Genomic DNA, 26,112 nt, shown 5'->3' with positions numbered 1-26,112 from the left:
ACAAAACCATTAAAATATAGAGTTCCACAAGGATCTATCTTGGGTCCCTTGTTGTTCACCTGCTATATTCAGGGTATGCCTGAGGTTGTACACAATACTGATTTAGTTCAAAGTCAGCTCTGTCTTTATGCCGATGGCTCATAGTATCAGCGAAGACTCGACATGAACCTGAACCAGCTGCTTATACGATCTTATTTCTGTACATCACTCATTGTATTTTCATACAAATCTTTTCTTTAAATACAAATAATGAAAGCTAGACTTCTTAGTACGCTCTATTCTGCCCATACCTACGAGCCTATAGCAGAGTTTGATTATACAGAAAGAATGGAAGAGATGGTTCGGTACAGGACCAAACCAGACAGACGATACTGGAAAAACTGCAATTAATTAATAATGAATTCATGTGCATATACGTCACATCCTTGAATTTATTGGAATGGTATACTCTTGTAAGAGTAAGAATATATTGTTTATTTAAAATTTGATAGAGTTAACACAAATTAATCAGTCTTTTTACTCACTGAATGCTTAAGTTCCAGCAGAAGCTAATAGGGCAGATAACGATGTTACAATTACTAGTGTATAACTTGGATAACAGAGTATTTTTAGAACCAGGAACAGATATGAGTGTATGGTATGAGTACCTTTTTGGTAGTTTGTATTTCCGTAATAATGTAAAATAACCAATTAGATATATTGTTTATTGTTGAATTATTTACTTTACAATTAACTTCAATTATGTTTCTACAAACAATATCTGATCAGTACAAGTGCCAAGGGATCAAGTGTCCAAAGCAGACATGAGACTCTAAACACACTTTTCTGAGATTACCATAACATTAAATTCAACTGAGAGTAATGAGTACAATTCTAGCACAAAATGTGATCATTTGAACATTTTTATCACTAGTAACTTAAATGATTTCCTCTCTTTGTCTAACTAAGAAAAATTACGGAAAAAGTATTAACATTACCAAAGAAACCCCTGTGACACACTTGAGAAGCGAACTAAATATAATAACCTCTGATATATACGAACTTACATTCTGCAGCGACCAATACATGCCATAACCAAACAGAAGTGTCAACACATTGACCAGCAACAGTTGTATAATCCAATCACATACTGATCTGATCTGCAGATAAGCAAATTGGTGTGTTTAATGAATCATCTACTAAAACACATACCATCATATCTCATTAATTGGAACAATATTGTAAATGTTCAAAACCAAAGTACTTAAACTGCACTATTCTGTCTTCTGTACTAATAAGAGAATAATATTCTAGAAGATTAACTTAGATAATAAGCAACTAATTAGAAACCTACCAACCCAACTTTGCTCTGTTGCTTATAATGAAAAACATTCAAATGAGATCAGCTGTGATACTGGCATTAAGCTGAAGAAATTTCTAAAAAATTCAACCTGACTATTTTTGGAGAAGTCTGTGATAAATTTGACATGGTTCAGTAATTAATACTTTTTTTTAAATTTTGAATGGCATTAGATTCTTATCACAATAGTTAATAGACAAAGGTAATTTCTAATTTGTCTGGCATTTGGAAAAGCAGATGTCCTAGGTCGGTCCGGGTTGACATTATTCTTCACTACAAACTTTAAAATATCCACCTGATGTCTAAAATCCTGTTAACTGTAAATCATGTACTTAATCCATCACCTGTGTCAGAAGTTTTTTCAGCTACTACAGTGTGTTTATTTATAATAACTAATATAATACTGATAGTAAAATTAGTAGCTCAAAGGTGGGAAAATTGAACAATGAACACACTGAGAAACTACTTCACCATATGACAAGTACCTAATACAGAGTATCTATAATAGACAGATATTCCATACTGTAATTTTAAAATACAGTTTTTGATATAAACAAAATATTCTATTAAATTAAAGATTTTTTTGTTAAACTGTAACTAATTCAATTTTCAAACAATTATCAAGAAATCAAGATAGGTAAGAGTAAACTTTTTGCTTTTAAAGAAATCAGTTAATATCTTTACTGTGATACAAATCATTTACTAACTGTGAAAACCAAGATTTTTCACCTTAGTTCGTAGTCATTATGTTAATCTATAAAGCTCTATATATGTTTATTATATATTGTTAACATCCTTACTGTGACACAAGTGTACAGACTTTAGGACATCCGGGAGTTAGTAGTAAGGTGTGCCTCCACCACAGTCATTGTGTTACAACTGTTTCAATAATCTCCAAGGTAACAACATTCTTGGTTTTTAAAACATATATCTGAATTATTTAGTACCATGATTTTAATTCAAATAAACTTTTGAGATAATTCATAAAACTGTAAAAAATTATTTAAAAAAGGTTAAACTTAAAAGCAAGTTTAAAGAAAAGCAATATCTAACAAAAATTAAACACTGTGAATTTATCATGGTCTCAAAGTTGAGATGTGGAATCTTGTCCTCTTTTTAATGACCCACAATGATGCAGAATTCTCAAAGACAAAAATAACATTTTATGGAAATTAAATTAGGAATCTGTAAAAAATGCAAGTGAATACTTTGTATGTTCATGTCATGGACATATTTCTTAATTTTTATTCAAGCCTTAATACCTAATATTTCATATATTTAAATATGTTTTCCATTTTCTATTTATTGAAAATTAGGCTAAAATTATTTGCTTTCCTTTATAAAGGTGCAAAACAAAACAAATTCAGCTTATTCTTTTTGTAAAATATTCTTTGAAATACATGAAAGATTTGTTTGTAAAATAAGGAGAAAAAAAATATTCGGAATATTTTGGAATTCTAGAACAAAAGGTAGTATTTATGTTTTATAATCTAAATTTAACTGACACTAACTAAACAGCTATTGAAACTTTCAGCTGGAGTTTGACAAATTGGCTAAAACATTTGTTTACATTTAAATGTTATAAAATATTAACTGTACAGTGCTTGATCAGTAATGTAATGCAGATAGCAAACTCAAAGTTAATATCTAACTTTTACTCCAGATTGCACCAGTGACGAATTTCAAATATCCAACACCTTGTAATTATTTTATAAACACTTGTTATAAAACCAATCTTAATGAACAAAGCTGAGAATATTTTCACATGCGTTACTCCAAAATGGTGGGCTTTCTTGTCATTGTGATGTAACATTTTAACAGTAGCTTAAGGAAAAACAGTAATGAACACAAACATGCCTCAACGATTCATTCTTTTGCTGCCAAAAAAAATAACAAGACTTTACAAAGTAAAACCTTAAAAACAATTATTTTAGAAAGATGCATGAACTTATTAAGGATTTACTACTTATACCAGAAGTAGGTAGGATTTCCTCCTAGACCGTATTAGGCTTCTGTTTCCTACCGACGTATGTATATTTTATTCATCGGGAAATGAGGCAAATTCAACTATGGCACTTGAAATACCTTTGACCGAAAATAGATTATAAGAGCCGGAAGTAGTTGCTTTTAGACCAAAGTAGATTTCCGAAAGCTACATGTATATAGTTTTGATCAGGGCAATAAGACAATCTCAACTTTGACACCATATGTGAATTTAAACAGCCGGAAGTAGACACCTTTTAACCAAAGTAAGCTTCTCAGACCTACATATGTACTTAATCTTTCTTCGTCGGGACAAGACAAACTCTACTATGGCACAGGAAATATCTTAGACCGGAATAACATGACAAGGACTAGAAGTAAACGCTTTTTGACCAGAGTACGTTTCAGAGACCTATGTATTTGTATTTTTGATCGGAGTAACAAGGTAGACTGAGGTGTGGCGTTGGATATAATTAATTTGAACCAGAAATGCTCCTACACGTTCAAAAAATTATACAAGTCAGGTTGAACTCTGATACTCTTAACCATGAATACTGAAATAATATGTGTCTGACGTTTGCCTACTTACATTTGAAAAATGATATAGGACTCCATCGTAATACATCATAAATGCTTTTACTAAGTAGTATAAGGACTTGGATTTTTAAAATTGAATGTGAAACCACGAGTAACGTTCTCGTAATAATATACACTCTTAACATGGAACATTTGTAAAAATGTCCCAACAAATATTACAGAAACTTTTGGTATGAGCCATATTTTAGATTTTCAATAAATACAAGTAACAAATACTATTAAAATAGAAATGATTACTTGTGTTTTCTCAAACAAATTATAAGTTTGATTAGTTCCATCAGTAAATAAACAACAAAATGAGAATAAATCAGAGGATTTAAGTAACATTAAATGTTACTTAAATTAATGTTTTGATTTTTCAGTAATTACCTTTATATAACTTTGAGAGGACATAGCTCTATTGACTATACATAAATTTGACAATAATATTATAATAATTTATTGAGATATTTTAATGGCAAAATCCAATCACACTCTGCTTTACTGTGATACATATTTTTTGTCTATCAGGATCTATGATGAACACATTCAGTTTTGCATACCATTTAAGGTATACATCTTAACAATTAATGTTAACAGAGTAATGGTATTATACTTGATTACTATGTTTCTGTCCAACTTTGAATAAATCTTTAATTTACGCACCCAAGACATAGGGAACGTGAATTGTACTTAGATTCATCAAGTAAAACTTTAGTTAAGACTCCTTAATAATAAATGTTATTGACACTAAAAATACAAATTTTCTGATCATCCTATCTTATATGGATGTTGCATTCTATGATAAATAGTAGACAGTATGAATCAATCTTCAAAATACATAAAACATACACTTAAACTTTAACTGAAATTAATAACCATTTAATATCTTACTGAAAAGTCTTGATAACACTAAGCTATCAATACCCAGAAAACCTATTCCTGATCAGCTTTAAATTTTAACATTTTGGTAAGTTTATTTAATTTAATTAAGGCATTTGCAATTATTAGAATCTGCAGTTGACCTACGTCTACTACCTCTTTCCTTGCAGATCCCAATTAGTGTTTCATATCCCATTTGCCAGAAATGCCTAATTCAATTCAATTCAAAAACTCTTTATTCGTTATTGCACAGGTGTACATTGAATAGTAACAGTAACAACTAATTCTAAATAATCTTAATGCCCATACATGGACAGCACTGTTGATTACAACAGCGCCAAGTCAATTAATTAAGTTTTGAAGGAAGATAGATTACATTTTATCTTGGTATCATGAATTAGAATATCGAGTCAAAATGTGCAGCTTGAACAACCAGTAAACATTTTAAATCTAAACTTTGTTTTTATTAAGACAAAATTAGAAAAAAAAACTAATTTTATAAGCATTGTATTTTACACAGATAAACCTTTTAATAACACCCAGTATCTCTAAAGTCCTACGGAATATAAACACAATATACATACATGATGACAGGGAAATCATGCTCCACAAAGTCCCAAATTGATTTGAAGAATAAGTTGATGAGTTAATGATTTTTGCCTCAAAAACTTATGTATGTTTATTAATTTAAAGCAAAACTTTACATACACTAACCAGCTCTTAGTCTTTAAAAAATATACATAGATTACTGTGTTTTTTTAAAAATTAGTTACCATAGTCGAATTCTAAAGTAGTAAGAGGTGTTGTCTACATAGAAGTTAATCAAAGAAGGTTTTTGAAACTAGATACTGACTGAGATAATTACCATTTTTAAAATGAGGGCAACATGAAATTATTGGCTCTGCAAAATATTCTTGCCAAAATGCAAACATCCTCATGGGTAACCAGGCTCTGATAATCTCTGGTCCCACTCCAGACTGGCATATGATTATCTCAGGCACCCACCTAAGTGGCTTAAGAGAATCAAAAACAAAGGAATTCCAAAGAAATAACGACTTTAATAAGAATAGAAGTTTGTAATAGAAGTTATACAAATTCTCATATTTAAATAAAAGTTAAAAATATTTCATAAAACAACTCGATGGTTTAAAAATATTTTCATTCACTAGTTCTGTTTACAAGTTCATAGGCAATTACTATATTTGGCAACTTCATATTTTGGGTACTGAATTTTCCTTGTCTGGACTTATGCTAATTTTTATATTTTATACATGACTTGTGTCGATGCTTGTGTAAGCTCTATGACAATAACCGAATTCTTATTCTTATTCTTATAACGAGTTTGACATTCTAGAAATTTGTTACTCACCCACTGAAGACTCTTCGCTTGTTCACAGGAGAGTTGGTCGTGACAGTGCTGCTCCCCTCACTAGGCCCTGGTTCTGTAACAATTTAAACCATTATAACATAGAATATTGGTTTGTTCATAAGAGAGTAGTTAATAACTGTGCTGCTCCCCTCACTAGGCCCTGGTTCTGTAACAATTTAAACCATTATAACATAGAATATTGGTTTGTTCATAAGAGAGTAGTTAATAACTGTGCTGCTCCCCTCACTAGGCCCTGGTTCTGTAACAATTTAAACCATTATAACATAGAATATTGGTTTGTTCATAAGAGAGTAGTTAATAACTGTGCTGCTCCCCTTGCTAGGCCCTGGTTCTGTAACAATTTAAACCATTATAACATATAATATTAGTTTGTTCATAAGAGAGTAGTTAATAACTGTGCTGCTCCCCTTGCTAGGCCCTGGTTCTGTAACAATTTAAACCATTATAATACAGAATATTGGGTTTTTTTTATAAGAGAGTAGTAAATAACCGTGCTGCTCCCCTCTCTAGATTTCAGATCTATAACATTTTAAACCATTGTAACACAGAATCTTAGATTTTTTCACCGGAGAGTTGAACTGCGAAAACAGCTAAAAAATCAATTATTAGTTAATTATTTTTACAGTTTTACGTGAGATATCAGTTTCCTGGTGTGTGGACGGTCTTTTGAGAAAATTGTCCAATTGTTATAATACCATCTAAATTTTATCACGCATATCAGTTTTGAGGTAAGTAGAATAAGTAAAAGTTGACCTTATGAGCATCTCTATCTCTATATTGGTGTTTATCATTTTCATATCACTAAATTAGTGCTTTTATATTCTGTTATAGAACAAATAAATCATAATATATCAAATTATGATTCAATATACAGTATAATGATTTAATATATAAATCGTTAATATTAAAGCATCTAACCATCAATACTAAAATACACTGCTATAACAAGTATTGAAAATTAATTTAATGATTGCTAGGCCAATAATTACCATATAAATTAAATTTACTAATTTTCAATGCAGTTTGAAACTAAAATCATATTGAAATATTGAAACTTATTTAACATAAAACTATAGGCATATTCTTTTTCATTATATTTTTTAAAGATAATTAAATTTATTCATCTCAACTTTACTGCTAAACATTATGTATCTGTTGATAAAAACCACTGACTGAAGTCATTATGTCCGATTCGGAGAAAGAGCTTGGATACCTGCCTTTTGATTCTATTCCAAAACACAACCACAATACTTGACACTTCTTTGCATCGTACAGAGGCACCAAATTTCAATGTTACTAAACCTACATTCATAGATTGTTTTTAGAAACTCTCTCAATGTTCTCTGTTGGTTTCAGTGGTTAAGTAGTCACCAGTTTTAAATATATTAAATTTAGCCCATTCTTTTATTTCTTTAGAAGTGATATAATGTTGCAAATAGTTATGTGGCTTCTAAGCTTATTTGATCTACATTTACTACTTCTACTTATTATTCAATATAACATTTTGTATCAATTAATGCAAATTAACCATGAATTAATTCATGATATTTTAGATTTTTTTCATTTACAACACAAACGTACCTGGTCAATAACAGAAGCAGCATTGTCTATTTTAGCAGTATATAAATTAACATTTTTATACATAGAGAAGTATACATGATTTTATTTGTATTACTATTAAATGAACTGGTTTTTCAATATAACAACAGCTGCTCATGAAAGTGACATTGATTATACACTGTTAGATTTATTTAATGCTAGTCAATACATACAAAAATGTAAACTTTTAAATGCTGTTATTTGTAAAACTATCAAAACAATATTTGGGTGTTTGCTAAACTGTTAAATATTAATAATAGTTTAAGAACTTTCAAACTCTCTCGTTCAAAATTAAAAGTCTATGTAGTGTATCATATGAGTATAAACTGAAGAAAATGAAGACTAGGAAATGTGATATAAACATTTTTGATTGAGTTATTACACTTATACACACACTACACTATCAATACACTTATACGCGTATGTGTTAATTACACCACATTTAACATTAAATCATGTTAAATCATCTTCATGATCAAATGTGTAACTAAAACATATATAGTGTGTTAAATCTGTGTTTGATGTAAATGTTATGGCTGCCATCTACAGTACATTTACCAGGTCACATCGAGTTTAAAAATTAAAACCTGTAGAGATATTCGTTCTCGATGTGGAGACCCACCTTCGGTCAACAAATTTTAAACCGAAACTGGCAGAGTCATTAATGCAAATCTTATAAAGATGAGGGGGGGAGGTGTGAGCTGTCGCTGTGCACCAGCCGACGTGCAGTACGCCGCAGCGTAGTGACCAAGGTCCACCACGGAACCCGATCCAGCGAGATTTACAGTTTGACAGGTGTGTCGGCGACTTCCTGCCCGAGCCTACAGTACCTACCACCGGCACGACAGGCGGCCCCGCAGCAACCACCGAGCTGTCGCAAAAACAACTTCCAGGAGGGATAAAGCCACACGTGAATGTGATAGGTCAGTGTTGTTCTGGGACGGGCTCGAGTTGCTACTGAGCGCGAAATCCGACTCTGGGACAGCAACAACCTCGTGGTCTTGCGAGACAAAAACATTCACGTGGGAACAACTTTGAATGAGGTCTTCCACAAAGATCAGGAAAGAGCTAACTTCGTAAATCAAAATATTAGGGCTGAGCATTAAGTAGGTAGTTACTATCCCTCTAGATAAAATTCCTTCGCAACACAATAACAATTTAGTTATTTAACAAAGTCATTAATAAAAACAAATTAAGAGAGATTGATAAAAAACGACATGAATGATACAGGAATAAAGGAATTACCGTCCAACAATACACCCTAAACAAAAAAAGGCGGATTGTCTACTTCTCATTGTAAGCGTGCACCAAATTGTACTTGCATTCCAAATATTGACCTTTCTCATAAATCACTCAATTCTTCGGCATCACACATTTCTTATTAAAAAAAAATAGTAAAGAAAAATTGGGAAATTAGGGGTGACGCACTGTTTTGGCAACACGAGCACGGATTTTACATAGATCAAGATGATGAGTCTATAGGACAACGGACACGTGATTTGCATACAAAGACTTGGCTGGGCGAAGCCCTACTGCGTACCACGGCAGTAAAACATCAGCAGTTCGTGACAATGTGACGATGTTGTCTTACAAGACGACGAGATTATCGCCATTACAGAGTACTGCAGATCTTTCCACCACTCACATCTAGGCTGTAAACACGGCATCCGTAATAAGATGGATAAATCAGGTTAGGTAGATAAACCACTTTATAAGCACCTACTGCACTACCTGCTGCGCTACCCGCTAAATTGAGTTTGATTCTTGGCTCAGCTTAGCCTACCGGCGCGGCGCGGCGTTACGAGTTTTATAGACGATCACTATTAAACACGCTGCTCCCTCCCCAATCTACTTTGATAACACATGACTTCATTCTATTCCCAAAATGCGAGTGAAACTAAATGCAACTGTGGATAATCTATTTTTGTGATTGTCTATTATACAATATTTTAAATTTTAAAAGGATCAACCTTTAATGATAAAACATGTATTCACTCCAGACAAAAAAGAGTACAACTAATTGTGTTATTAAAATATTATATAAATTAAACGAATCCGATATTAATAATTGTTTGCAATTTATGGTAATTCGAATATTTTCCTACAACAAAACTATTGTGATACTTTGTTTGGAAAACAATATTCATTACAGTACGGTACTGTATTCAAATAGTACTACAAAACGTTAGTAAATGATAGAACGAACTAAATGTACATATATAAACTGGCTCCTTTATATTTAACTCAGTAATTCATTTGTAATTTTCATTGAGATATAGTACCTCATTTTTATTTAAGAGTTTAAACATTTTTAATATTCATGAGTAACGCGGCGACGGCACTCTAGAAGCGTGCAAAATGTCCGAGGTTCATGAACTAGAGAATGTAACCTGGTTGTCTTATTTGGTAAATACGAGATTTATTCTTAACAGTACATAGCTTTCATTAATGTTTTATTAATATTGAATGATTGTACAGTAACCGGAGATATTGCAAAAATGTTTATGTTGAGCCACTTCAGAATGATACAGCCAAACCATATACAGCAGATTAACATTGGAAGCATGGAGTTTATCAAGGAGGTACTTGCAAATCTGCTTATAGCAAGAAAAATGTCTAATTATGATTCCAATAGGGAACGATCTCGAGAGGTTTCCATAGTTTGAGGAACATCAATAGTTGCAATGTGTCACCTACTCCTCTTGAGGTCGGAGAATGTTGATGAAAGAGGGATAAATTATTAATACTCATCGTCGCGCCAAGCATACTGTCATTCAGCTTCTTTCCGTTAACTTTAAACACACTGCTTTCCTTCATCAAATTTTTACACTGGAGTGTTTATAGCAGTATAATACTACATGTATCATTCGATGTAATATTTTAGAAAATATAATGATGGCGTGAATAGGATATGAGAAATTTATTTTTATTGCATCGGTGATGAAATAAAGCAATAAAAAGAAAATGAAAGTCTCTATTTTGGTTGCCAATTCAAACGGCCTAGATCTATTTATGACGCAGGTGAAGTATTTTCATGATCCATTTTTGATGGAAGTCCTTAATTCCTTCAAAATTCACTTAAAATTTCTCTATCACCTGCAGTATATTCTATACTTAATTACCTTTAAAAATATATTACAATTAAAATACTATTAGAAGGACTTCCTTAACTGTTTGGCTGGCCTATCTGAACTAGGATGTGGAGGGCATAGAAGGCTCACTAGAAAGTGGGCCCCTAGAAGGAGATGTAGAGATATAGAGGAGGTCAGAGTTACTCATGTACCCTATCTATCTATCGGTGTGGGTGCGACTAGAGTCAGGGACACCGTCATCTGCATATCTGCGGTCCGCGACCATTGTCTAGCGGTGTCCTTAAGGACCTGTACTGAGGCCACGTTATGTCTGGTCATCATAATATATACTTCCTTGTGGTGGCTCAGACTGTAGACTGTTAATAGAAACATTAAAACGGGTTATTGTAATTATTCAATATGATTCATGAATTGTACGTAGATACAGATAGTAACAAAGAAAAACAGATCAGATGTTATAAAATAAGAAAAGATTAATAAAAAGATACAATTTAATAATTAATGCAACTATTTGAATATTTAAAACCATATAGATTCTACAGCTAAAGTCACATAAAGTATTTCTGTAACAAATGCAGAACAGGCTTCTCAGTAATCTAGGGGTGTATAACTAAGTATTGTATAACGAAGTGTCCCCGAGCACATCCTGAAGGCAGACAAAGTATATGGAGGGAAGTGGTTGGCAAGCGGCCAGCGTGGTCGAGGGTGGTTAATAGAGGTGGAATCACGCCAGCCTCTTGTAAATCAGGTCCTAGTCGGAAGTTTATTGTCGTGCAGGTCAGAGGTTATCTGGGGAGCGTGCAAAGTACTAACACCAATAAGTGATGGTCGAATACGTGTATGTGTTTACGAAGCAATATATCAATCGTAAATAAAAGTAGTGGTTTTGCAAACAGAGCAGCAAAGTTTCATATAATTCCTTTACTCGATCAAATGCAACAGTACAACCAGTACAACCATTCAGTGCACAAAATCCTCTATAGCAATTTAAACTGTGAGCTTCTGATTCCAGATTATCTTTCGACTCTCAACTTCTAATAATGTGTATTGTATTCCATTCGAAGTCCACTGCAACATAGCAGTCCTATCTTTGCGCGCCCCTGGCAATACATAGGAAAGTCTCACCTTTCTAGAGACAATCCACTTTAATCCAGAAAAAAAAAACATGTGGCATTGCAATTTCCAAAAACCTACTGGAGTTAAAAGAAACTCACCTGGTATTAAACCTGAGTACGGCTCCGTAGCGTGTTTCCTGGTGACTCCTGGACTGAGGTAAAGCCTCTGGACACGGTCGCGAATATTGACGAGAGAGTAGCGCCGTCTCGAGGGGAGAGGAGACGGCAGCAAAACCGCGGACACCGCGTCCGTCACATCACTCATGATACGGTCCACCCTCTGTGGCCTACCCGCCATAGTCTCCTTCTGGTCTTTATGGCAGGGTATGTACCCTCTGGAGGTCATTCCTTCCGGTAATAGTTTACGTTCATTATCATTTTCATACTTTGTCCGCCTCGGCCTTGGAATCACAGTAGAAAACCGTTTAAAAACACAGTTTCAGTGAGGTAATTCATTCGATATAGATCACTAAACACAATCAGAATCTTGCATTAGCACTGCCTTAACGCGAAAAGCCTTCGCCTAAAATGATCTTGTAATAAAATTTGTTTCACTGTTGAAGGTTTAGGTTTCAATGAGCAAGAAAACATTCGAAACGTATAGTGAATGTTGATAGAAACGCCGATGGAATAGGTCAACAACGCACGTATTTCATTATTTAAGGGTTTTAATTTTATAGCTTTATCAAATTTCCAAATTTTCACAACTTTTTAAATAAATCTATCAAACTGGCTGTAATTTTAGTTTGAACCGAAATCGTCCACTCTTACAAAAATTCAAAGTCATTTCTTAGTATTTCCTAATTTGAAAAATGACGGATCAAAGCAATCATAATATTTAATATGAGCACATCCCAGAACATTCAGTTCCGAAGAGGAGAAGGATGCAGGGGGGAGAGACACACCACTGTTACAGTCATGGCTGATGAGTGTATGGTCACAGTTTCCGGGCTAGCGACAACGCTTCCGCCACAGATTATTGCTGGCTGACATTGAAGCTTTAAATACACAATGAGCAATTGACTTTTTTTTAACGTTTCACAATTAAAACAATTTTATTACCAGGGCGAAATCTGATTATATTCAATGTGCGGTCTTCTCCCGTCATGAAACCATTTAAGGATACATATACAACTATATAAGTTACACCTGTACCTTTAATTAGTATTTAGAATCATCAATTATACAACATGAGAGCCGGCTGTGTTGGATGCCATCTTCATTTTAGTTCCGTAAGAGAAATGTTAAATTTAAAACACTTTTACGCCCTTATATTTTTTAGTCGTAGAATTATTATGGGTTATTTTAAAGATATTACTAATACGAATCTAAACGCCTTTTAGTTCTTACAATGTGTTTTTTATTGACTATTCAAACAAACATATCAAAGTTTATTGTATTTCTAGTTCAAATATTCGTAGAGTATACTCTTTACACGAAAAACTAAAAAGTGTTTGAGTGCAATATCAAAACATCTTTAAAATTAGACACTTACCATAACCCTATGATCAAAAACAAAATCATAAATTGTTATAAGTGTAAGGTTGTTCTTACGAGAGAAAACTCGAGGACGATTTACTTCAGCCGACTTCATTATTTACACATTCTGCACTTAAATATCTATTTAAAGAATGACGCTTTTAACCATGGTCTCCCAACAAAATATACAATAATTTAAAATGTTCTAAACGCATATAATAAAACCAACATGGTGTATATGCAAATTACAATGGAGCGGACTGGGAATTTATAGACACATTACTATGTATAATCTAACCACATAAGGAAAGTCGAGCTACTTGGAGTGCAAGAAAGTTATATAGTTGAGGTTTAGTTACGCAATTATACTGCAGTTACTTCATAAAATACGCACTGAACAAAACGAAACTGCTATTACATTTGAAATTTGCATACGGTGTTCAAGTCTCGAACTGCAAATGGTGTGATAAACTTGGGAAGGCCATTCATTTACAACTTCAAAGCAGAAACGTAATTGAATTTGAAACTATGTAGTAAATATTGGAGGCACGAATAAATATTAACAATTAACACCGATGCCGTAAATCGCCTGAAGACTCGGATCTAGACGGGATGAAGTGTTGCGCGTACATAATGGAACCACTCCGAGTGCCTATCTATTTCTGGATTCAAACCTAAATCAGCGCATCTCCAACAAATTCCAAACATTACAGCTCATACAATTTCGTTCCGTTATCCTTGGCTCTGTTTTTACATTAACTTAATACGAATTTACTTATGGGGAGCCGCACATACAGACACAATTAACTGAAGCTTTTGGAAACACATCAATTTAATTATGTAAGTTTAATATTGAACTCTAGAATATATGAGAGTAATTTAAATACATTAGTGGCACATCGGTAGAGCGTTTCAAAAGCACTAATTAGGGGTGATTCCAGTGTACGTTCGATCGTACTTTGCACAGAATATTACATGTTAAATAGCGATAAACACACGAGCACTGCGACACAGAACAACACTATGACATTACTGGCCGCGGTCACACGCACCTCCTCGCCGACACTGAGCTGTGTCTAGCATGGCCGGTGTACTCGGTGACAGCGGTGGAGGGGAGTCAACCTCGAGTCTTCCTTACTCGCGAGTCCTCGGCTAGCGGAGAGGACCACGATCTCTGCTGCACAATGTGTTCACATTGTCGGTAGCGTTTACTACGCGATGTTGGTTGAGGGGGGGGGGGCAGAGGATGGAAATAGGAGAACCACGGATTGTAAGAGGAGCGCAGGTACCCGGTACTCAGTCTGCGAATTTATGGATAAGTGCAACCCCTACAGCCCCGTCGATAAACTCCATATCTGTTTTTTAAAACTGACTACAGCTAATTTTAGCTCTAAAGGTGGCAGAAGAAATCTCCAGAAAGAATCTGAATATGTTCATTGACTTCTTCTGCTAATAAAGTAAGCGGTTTATTAAAGTACTGTAGTACCATTTACTAATCATTGTCTAGTACACTATCCTACCATCGCTTGTTCCAGCCGGGGTATTCCTGTGTGTGTATCCTACAGCAAGGAGGTGCAGCTACAATCATAGACCGCTGTTCGTATGACGAGGGTAGTTTGTACGTATACAGCCCAGTATAATATTCTGCTAGGAATTCATGGTAAAGAGTAATTATTGGGTCAGAGCCACATACACTGGAGTAAAGTCATATGCCCACACTGCCTATTCCTTAACTGTAGACATAGTGTGATAAACAAACACAACAACAATCTTTTAATTATTTTTAAATACAAATGAATAAAGTTGTTTATGCTCTTAATACAATTATTATTTGTTCGTATAATTAGTTAATATAATTTTTCTAATGCAATAAAATATGATACAAACATTCCACTAATATGTGTGACAAAACCAACATTATTTTCATCAAAGTAATAGTTTCAGGCTTCTTGATTTTAATCCCATAAGAACAATTTTAAACCTGTAACACTTTCATTTACAACTTTTTTAATCGTAAAATATCGGTTGGTGGCAAACTTTAATGGTACATGCATTCAACTAAATGGTTTTAGTCGTTTCTTTAGTTACACTGGTTATTTAGTTTTAAAAAGTCTTTAAAACAAGGGGAGGGAGGTTAGAAACTTCTCTTCATCGTTTGAACATTACATAATAAAGCATGCCCTTAACAATTAAAAAAATACAAATTGCATGGGTATTAATTATATCTTTAAAATGACGCGTCTCTCATAATTCTACGACCAAAATATAAGGGCTTTAAAAGGTCATTTTAGTTTAAGGTCGTTTCATGGGGTAAAACTGAGAGGTTCGCAACAGCCAGTTCTAAAGCTTACTATTTAAGCTTTGTAATTCTGATCTTATGTGTACAATACTGAACTATGGTAATGGAAGATAGAGGAAGGATTGTTCTCGCAATATAATTAGAGAAATCTGTTGTATCAAATTATAATCATAACATATGGCAATTTCATTTCGTTGTTACAATTGAATCGAATTCGTTCAGATTTCTTGATCAGAGATTCACTGATTCTTCTCATGCAATGCAGAAGAGTATGCATATAAATATGAAATGCTCGACATATCGCATCAAACCCAGCCAATATAAGTTCCACGATCCGCAATCCACCGAGTATCGGTAGACATAAAACCTGTCATGTGACAGTTGAGGAGAAAAACTGATGATCCTTCCTGTGGGATTAGCCTTGAGTAATGCAACGTGACGATCACGTGTCTAGTGGCGATCCTCACTTTGGCCAAATAATACTGAAAGAAAGAAATTCCTGTGGGATTAACTTTGAACACTACAACGGTCGATCACGTGTGTAATGGCGATCCTGACTTTGGACAAATAATATTAAAGGAAAAAGGACTTTAAATTTAATTCTATAAAATGTTCTCTTTAGAACTTGTATTTGATGTCGAGAAAAATGCATTTATTTCTAATTCGTGTAAGCTCGGTTTCGAAGTGGAACTACTAGGGCATTGGCGCCAGACTGTTGCGTGAAGTGTTTGCAGGAGTTTGGCTCAACACTATTATTATTTTTTGAGTTGTGCATTTTACGTAGAACTTTGTTTATTACAAAAGATTATCCGCCTTTACCTGTATCCGCTGCCACATTACGTCAGATAACTGTAACTGTATACCTGATCAGGGGCGTGCAAAGAAAAGAGGAAAATAACGGAAAATCTCCCAACCCCAATAACCAAAATTAACAGTTTTCTAGCAATGTATTATTATTGTTAAGTAATTAAATGTGTACTTAATCCTTGATTTCCTGACTACTGTGGATTATTTACAAAATAGATCAATATCGTACTGCATGACAGCGCATTGGCACTAGTTTTTCGTGAGTAGATTTGATAATCCTTGAATATAAATAAACTCTGGTAACTTTGAGATGGACAAGTACGTGTTGGAGTATAATTTATTTTACGTTCAATTGCAACGTAACCACCAATCAAAACTTCGCACGCCACAAGACTGGAGGTGAGAGGAAGTGAAAAAGTAAATAACACTTTTTGTTTATTTCAATTTCTGTCAATCGGACTCGTTGCCTAAGAACTTAACTACAACTCCCTCCTCTCGCCCAGCTACAAGTGTAAGAACTTACCCCTCTGGATTTTATGCCGTATATATCACTTGTTCCACAATTTGTCCAGTAATCCATACATTTAAGCCCACACAATATACAATATAATTCATAAGTTCAAATATTTTGGAACATCACAATTTGGCCTTAATGGAGTAAAAAGTTAACTTTCGTAAATAATTAAGTGACTGTAAATAAATATTTGAACTAAAATTACTAGAATTTCCAATTGTTGCATTAAAATTGTGAAATCTATGGATTAGGTGCACCGGGCACCCAACTGTGTGCATACAGCCCTGAATGTCATATGTAGTCTTCTAATCGACCAGTTGCTTCTACTGTTGCACTTCACCTCCATACGTGTTACGGCGCTCTGTAGCTGTCACGCCAACATCAACTAACTCATTCCTGTTGCGTGTCCTCACCGAGATCTTAACTGCCACCGATAGTAATGTTTGTCACGCCATCCCTAGCAGTAAATATTAGTTGGAAGTGTTAACCGGTTGTGTAATTATACAAGAAAATAATTCATTGCATGTACTGTCTGGATATCATAATATGCGACAGTGGAATAATAAATATAAAACGTACATTGATGTATGCCGTTGCGACCTCACAGTGTGTCAAAATTACTAAATCAGCAATTTACCGGGCAACTAAAATTTTTTTGTAGTACAGTCGCAAAATCTGGAATGCATTTAGTTCGATTTCGTCACATTATGTTTATGACACTTCAAAATAAAAATTGTCTGCAAGCCGTAACAATCACTGCAACACAGCCAACTGAAGTTAGTCTACGTTGCGCGTGGAGGTTGTACTTAGTTTCATAAAAGATTTAATTGTATTGCTGCTCCCACTAACAGCTTCACGTGAGGTAAATTCTTAAGCTTTGGCTCAGTAACAGGATCGAACCGGTCAATTCCAGACCAGATGGACTACCGTTGCCACTTAACCTGCACAGCAACACGACTGGAGATGTTAAAAATAGCTCAGGTTAGTCGTGTATTTATATTTATTACATAGCAGTATAGTGTGAGGCTGGGAAGGATGTGCCAAATTAAACGAGTGTTTTGAATAAAAAGTAAATTTATATAATACATAGGCTAGAGCCTTGTTAGGGATAAGCTATTTATTTCTCGTCTTTCGGTCACATAGTTATTTATGTACTGATGATCACTGGAGTGTGTTTTCTTGAATGAGGTCAAGAAACCCATCAAAGGACAAGAGGCAGGGACAAACTCCGACCAGAACCGGACAAAACGCAAGCCACGTCATCAGCTTTACCGTATCAAGTTGTTGCGAAGGCGATTTACGGACTCCCTATACGTATACAGAAAATCAAACGCCAAACTTAAACTAACCCTTCTAATTTGATTGAAACTCGTCTGGTGGCTAATGTGTTTTACTGGGGGGGGGGGGTGATGAGTCCAAGGAAAGTCGCTACACAAGTAATAGGGCTTTAACGCACATAGGAAAAATAGGAAATTCCGAACCTGATATATCCTGCACGAACAACTGATGGTGATGTAAATGTGTACTAGATATAATTGTACTCAATAACCACATACAAAAGGAAGAAATAGTCTCTATTACAATGTACTGTCTTGCAGATGCAACATACTACTTGTATAATTAAATCAAGTATTCCACAAGCCTAAAACTAAAATAACAGCTTTGTTCAAAGGCTAGCTGGGAGCAATTTTACATGTGGTTCTACAACTAGTTGATACTAAAGGTCTGATTAGATACGAAGGTTAGCAAGGTAAAACTTTTACCATAAACAAAGGGTTGTTGTACCTATAACACAATAACTACTTACCCTTTGTGTTACAGATTTACAACGTTACAACTGGACATCAGTCATTACTACAATCGCATTACGCTAGGAAGGGTGAGTACCAGCTGATGAAATGCCCCTCGGCGATTGAGGGAGGGATCAGGGAGCCTGCAATTGGGTTACCGCGGTCCAGAGTCCGCCAGTCCGGTACGCGTCTAGGCTGCTCTATTATTAGGTGAGCCTTGGCGACAGTGGAATGCGAACAACGATGCCGCATCCGATTAAATGCAGTGTTTGGGACGGGTTTTTGAATAAACTATGTGTCTCCAGAAGACACAGAATCATTGGCCAGTTGTTATACATTTTCGAAAGAACTATTCTAACTCTAAACAAGGATAGGACATGAATGAATTTTTAAAGGCAAGACAGTAAACAGATTCAGATGTCTTTTATGATTAACAAATTTTTCGGGAGGATATTAAGTGAAATATCTACCTATGACAGCAAGTGCTTTAAAAAAAAACAAGTACTGAGCACCAAACCTGAAAGGTTGGCTCTTATTCCGTAATTTTAAACAGATCAAGTGAAAAGGTAAATGTACAGAATAATTTCAGTTAACTGATTAGTTAAGCCAATGTTTGTTTGGTGCCCAAAAAAATCATCTTTCACGCTGACTACCAACTAAAACCCATATGTATAAGGGAGTTAATTCTGTATTGTGAAACACCGTGGGCTGCTCACACTCGATCCGACTTGGACTGCAGATATTTTTTGAATTATCTACCGCACATGTTTATGTTGATTCACGGATCTGAATAGTCGTAATTGTGATAACTGTGGCATTTACGGTTTTAAAATGTGACATAAAAAGTGCTCATCAGTGTTTTTTCATTGCACATGAATCCATATAGAAAAATCATGGACAAAGGTTGAAGAGAACCTTTTAAAATTGTATGCTAACAGTCCTAGATCACATTGTGATAATGTGTATATTCCTTGCGGTTTTTTGTGTTTTGTTTTTTTTTGGGGGGGGGGGGTGGGGGGGAGGAGGAGAGAATACTGTGCATTATTTCCCTGATATTCATTTATTTTAAGACAACTGTGCGGTGTCCATAAGGAGCGTTTGTCCGGTCAAGTCAATTCATACGGGCAACAAATCAGCCTCTAATTGTCCGGCCTATCTTTGACACCTCGTCCCGTCAAGGCCACACATATGTCGGCCACCACCCAACATTGGCAACCCTAGATCGCTGCCCACTATGAAAGAGTTAATAACGTTCTCGCTACGGTTTCATGCAAACTAGATATTATTTGTACGAGGTGACCCAGCAAAGCGGAAAATATCGCTGACTAAGGTCTCGTGCTACGTGGGAGTCGAGGAATGTCACCGCATGGTTTGGACAGCTTAAACTGTTATGACATTTAGATTGGAGACCCACACAGACAGAAACAACGCTTTTGTAATCTGGCCGTCACCAACTTAGTTGCTGAACATCGGCTCAGAGAATTATGACTCACCGAAACGTTTTCAAATTTCACGTATTGACACAGCATCCGGGCCTTAAATTTTATTACACAAACATTATTTCCACGAGATATATATTTAATAAGTATGTAATTTATCCAACACATTTCAATATTTTTACTTCCTCCTGAGCATTATTAAAATCAGAATGTGATCGCTCTGATACTGTACCTATTATAAAGTCATTGTACACGTACGCATGCAGGAAATGTGCCAACAGAAGTTGAGGAATATGGAGTGCAAAATTTTGATAACATACATGGAAACATATAACATTACAGTTGAGTACGGAATTAAGTAAAATGAGCTTTGAGTGGAGGGAAATAATAAATCACACAAAAATAACCGTGTTATAATAGTTAGCACGCATTTATGACATTCATTTTTGAAACAGACAGCAGTGTCAACACACAGAGTACATAGAGTATCCTACCTGACTCCTGGGGGTCGGCGTCGTCGAAAGAGTAAGAGTAGAGGGAGCGAAGTTTCCGCCTCCAGCGTTCCATGGCAAGGCCGACCATGGCCGTCTGTCGTGCGTCACATCAGCTGGGGGCGGGACCGGGGCCGGGTTCGGGGCAAGGGGTGAGGGGAGGATGGGCTGCAGCGGGGGGCTCCGGTACACACCGCTAAAAGACACGAAAGTCGGAGAGTGAGGATCCGCAGGTACAGTAGGAGACGAAGAAATAAAGGGAAGTACGCCAGGCAACTTTTGTTAAGACGACCTGAGAGAGCAAGGTTCTGGAGGGAGAGAGGGAGGAAATAAGATAATCTCCAGGAATCCATGGAGGCTTCTAGAAGATGTGGAAGAAAAAGGTGATCTCCAGAAGACTTTTTGAACACACATTTTGTGTTAACTTTAAAAGAACAGAAAATGTTTAAAATAGCCATTTGCATTGATGAAGACGAAGGGAAAATGCAATTAAAGAAAATGACATAAGAGAAACAATAAAAGTCAATAGATACAAATGGACGATTGGGTTGATACCAAAGAGAACAATTCCAATAGGTCTTACTTACCACACCAGAGAGATCTTGTAGTGAGATATAAGGATTCTCAATCAGTAGCAAACTAAAATCTTGGCTAAATAAAACACGAAAATAATGCTTGCTAGTACAGAGAGGAAGGACGAGTGGTGAAATTATGGATATGAGCATTAGAATGGGATGGTTAATACATTCATTCTTTTTACTTTTCTCCAATCCCATAATTTTTACAAAGAAAATAAGAATATTATTAGTACGGTTTAATGGATAAAGCTGACACAGCTTACTCAATAGAAAGATTATTTGTGGATTGTTATTGGTTATTTACAATTATTACTGTATGATCTTTGTTACCTTACAACACTACAACATAAGACATGGATAAGTTAGATGCACCTACATCCAACATTAAGACCAACATTCCTGACGAACAATAAGAGAACTTCGGGAAGCATATTGAAAACACTGGATTTGATATATAAAATACATGTTTTAGGATTGTGAGGATTTTAAATTTGGAGAAAGACGAAAAGGTGAAAATTGTATGGGACTATGCTGATGAGATTTTAAGATGAAGGTAATCTAAGGTTTGCGTGAAACGCAAAAAAATTAAACTGTTGTGATAATAGTAAGAGTACTACGTGAGAAATCACTCTACAATATAACTTTCTTAGTTGGTAAGGACGGGTGAAAGAAAAAATGTAATATAGTGGGTGAATATTTGAGAAAGGGGTGTTTTATAATTATGAGATCCTATTTTAAAGGGAGCTTAACCGCAAAATTATTGAGTATGACTGAGTTGAAGGAATGTCTAATAGTTCATTTGAAAATAAAAATGACTCACAATATTATTTTTGTGATTTTTAAGTTTAATAACCATTACGGACCAAATTACGATTAAATGTTTATAGAAGTGAACATAATTAAAACGTTTGAAATTCAAAAACTATACAAAAAGTACCTAATATATTTGTGGAAACAGTGAAATATTGTAAGTGCAAAGAATGTCTCAGTACCGGAATACACTCAACATTCGCAGAGTAAAATTAAGAAATAAGTATTATTTGCCAATTCAAATGAAATTGAAATTTTAGGCATGAACATAAGATTATGTTATGTAATTATAAACAAAAGAACCACGGCGAAAGGGGAATTGACAATTGACTTTGCCCCCTACCTAATATTGCAAAAATATTCAGGAGCGACGGGAAGAGATTTAAGAACAATATATAAAATGGAACTCAACAACGACAACAAGGAACCCCTCAGAATATCCTTCAAACAGACTTCATTAATCTTTAAACAAACTGAAAGGGAACCCCTTTTTATTTAAAGTTTGAAGTATAAAAAGGCGGAGACAAATCAAAGGAGAGATTAAAGAAATAAAAGACAGAGAGGTATAATGGATCTGATTTGTAGAAGTTAGGTTATAAATCATATATTATAATGAAGAATGGACTCAAAAATATAAAACCCTAATTCGTAGTGTGTATTGCACAGTTCGAGAAGAGCAGTTAAAACAAAGTTCTGTAGTAAAGTCATGTTTGTATGGATGTAGAAACGAATCATAACAATTATGTGTGTTTATGATACCGACATTTCAAGAGCGTGTTGGAAGAACAGTAATACCCCCGAAGTATAAACTTCCCTGTTACGTAACTTTGTTAAACGTAAACAACGGAAAAATGTAAGAAATTGAATTCAAATCACGACTTCAATAATTTACATCCAAAATAAATATTCTAAAATATAATTCAATTTTTCATTAATGTATATCTAGTTTTAACTCTTAACTATACGATATGAAATTTTACGAAAATTTTTAGATAAATAGGATGGGGGTTTAAATCCTTTTTTGGTAGGTACTTATGAACTATTCTTTAAGAGAGAATTAAACAAGTATATCTGCTTCTTCCTACATAGTTTATACTTGTATACAGTTTATAAATATGACCGGGAAACTTGCTCTACCACGTGACCTTAACCACAAAAATATTTTTTTATTACTCATACTTTTTAATATTAAACGAAATTTGGAGTAGGCCACAATTTCATTACCACATGAACATATTAAATTGGAAAAAAAAGAATTTTATTTTAGTGAACCTAGATTATTCTACTATACTGTTACTTCATACAGGTGTAAATCAAGAGAATTACAGTTAAAATGGACTTTAAAATGTGAAAAGGAAAGAGAGGAAGTTGGAATGTAACTTACACGATCAACAGCTGATGCAGAACGGGCCTGACCATCTGGCCGGCGGAATGTTGAGGAATGTAAATGTGAATGTGAAATGTTGGCGGCGGAATGTTGCAACCGAGGCCCGAGTGTGGGGGCCTACTCCCGCGGTATACCAGATTTATGGGGATCGAACTGCTATACGTACACGTACATGTGGGATCTGGGCCCAGACCAGACGGCTGCCATGTGGATCAGTTACGATCGGCCATAACATTTATGGACGCGTAATTGATATTTGATCACCGCTAGTGCATTGCAGTAGTCAATAATTACCGCCTCAAAGGTCGTAAGTAAGGAAAGGTGAAGTGGTGACGCAATTATTGGATGAACACTATTATAGACAGATATTTTTGTCCCATTACTCAGCGCGGGGAATCAGAATACGACCCGCCAACTGTCCCTTGCGCATTGCAACGATATTAAGACGTTTAGTAACGATACTATAAGAACACTCGTTTGAGGAAATACCGAGTTAACCGATCACAGTAAACCGTAATTACTCCAACACAAGTAATCAGTGCACTACCTAAAAGAGATTGTGTAAGGGAAATGTTTGCATTAGGGTGATTATGAAACTCCTACTCTGTTATGTTATCCGGATAGTCTGGTTAACTCAGGTTTAAATGAGGCCATCTGGTTCACCGCATGATCTGATGAACTACACAGCTGTTGTTAGCGTTGTGTAACCAAAATAAAACAAATAAGCAAAATAATTCCCCAGGCTGAAAGATATAGGAGGGGGAAAGGTGGCTTGGTACAAATTAGCTTTACTGAGTTAATGACAAATAATTAATTATTCCTCCAAGTAATGAGTATACGAGAAATACACAAGAAGGTTCTGCATCAGATTTAACTAAAACCGTTATTTCGTTCGTTATTTCAATTTTTGGTGGCGTTGTGTTGGTACACATGTCTCTGACGTACGCCAACAATTTCGGCCATATTGAATGTTCAGTAAATTGTTGACTGCTGATTTTTTTGCACGTGTCGTGGCTCGTCTTTGATTTGTGCCTATTCGAAAAAATGAATCAAAGAATATGTAACAAATGTTGTGTTAAAAACGAAAATACGTGGGTGGACGCATTCCTAATGTTGACTGAGGCTTATAGAAAAGCTACCTAGGACCGAATCGACATTTATCGGTGGTACAAGGGCCGAGTGAACGACGACAGCATACCGGACGCTCGAGCACGTCAAGAAGAGACGAAAACATTGATGAAGTGAAGAAAATAGTATTGACCAATCGTCGAATCACCGTTAGAGAAGTTGCCGAGAACCTGAACATATCGCTTGGCTCGTATCAATCGATTTTGACTTATAACTTGTGCATGAGACACGAAAACAGCGCAAATAAACACACGAATGATGCCACAGCCACAGTGACTTTTTCTTGTTCCCGAAGCTGAAGAGGCCAATGAAAGGACAACGCTGCGCTATGATTGACGAGATACAGACGGCATCGAAGAGGAGCTGAACAAGATAACAGAAAACTACTTTTTGAAGTGTTTCAAGGAATGGAAGAAACGTTGCCACTAGTGTATGTGAATTATTTAGAAGGGTACAAATTTGAGATTGATAAATAATTTTCAAAAAAGAAAGATCGCACAGAAACAAAGTTTACAACTTACACGCATTATATAAATGTAGCTACAGGAATATTTCAGGTCGTCTATTGTTTTCTGCATCTTACGTTGTATGAGTTTATAAAAAGAGAATGTTTGCTTTTTTGGCTATAACTTGTTATATTAGTAATAAAATTTTCGATAGTAATATTGTAAAATATTTTTATACCACGTAAGAAATGGGCGCTTGTCTGGAAATAATTATTCGTATATATCACAACCGCATTACTCTGAAACGTATTTCAAAATAGTTATTGTTTATTTTACAATAAATATGTCCACAATTTTTTAGAAATCAATATTAGTTGGTAGTTCACGTTTAACTATAACTAATCTTGTCTTTTACAGCCGTCATTAAAAATGTCATTTTATTACGACCCCAATACTCGGTCAATATGCTGGCTCTCTGAGAGAAATATGAATCAGTAAATACAGTGCGTACGATTGCTTCCAATGTTTCAAATCGGCGTTATTTCATAATCATATTTTTATCAATATTGTACTCATGTACATGTGTGGATCTTGTATATTTTGTGCCAGTATAATTTGTTAACTCATTCATTTAGTCCATATTTTAGGAGATAAATTACATTTATTATTGAGGGTTGTTTTAACACCTATTAAATGTAGCAGCAGCACTGCGTCAAAATCATTAAAATACAAATTTCCAATACAAACATTTTAAATTGCATAATTTTACAAAACTCACAGAACTTCTTTATCAGCTTTGTTAGAATTTTAAACTAAATAATATTTTACATTGTTGGAATATATAACTGGGATATTAACATACAAATTAACTTAACAAAATGCAATTAAAACATTATTCTCCCATTGAAATATCCCCAAATATCTGTAGAACACAAAAAGGTAGTAAGGGCAATATACTTTTCTCCACG

The 26,112-nt window shown here is 34.9% G+C and overlaps 1 protein-coding gene across 9 annotated transcripts in view; it reads right to left on the bottom strand.

The window, feature by feature from the left end:
* Positions 1–26,112, bottom strand: part of LOC124364121 (triple functional domain protein) — a 717,390-nt gene that overhangs the window by 45,568 nt on the left and 645,710 nt on the right. For all 9 annotated transcript variants that reach the window (XM_046819384.1, XM_046819393.1, XM_046819400.1 and 6 more), the window contains one exon: positions 6,150–6,222. In XM_046819384.1, the coding sequence (XP_046675340.1) occupies positions 6,150–6,222 (73 nt within the window). The remainder of the gene's footprint in view (positions 1–6,149; positions 6,223–26,112) is intronic.

The sequence above is a fragment of the Homalodisca vitripennis genome, chromosome 1 (genome assembly GCF_021130785.1).
Source record: "Homalodisca vitripennis isolate AUS2020 chromosome 1, UT_GWSS_2.1, whole genome shotgun sequence".
In the NCBI taxonomy this organism is placed as follows: domain Eukaryota; kingdom Metazoa; phylum Arthropoda; class Insecta; order Hemiptera; family Cicadellidae; genus Homalodisca; species Homalodisca vitripennis.
The sequence above is the reverse complement of the archived record's forward strand: the minus strand, read 5'-3'. Positions and strand labels throughout refer to the sequence as shown.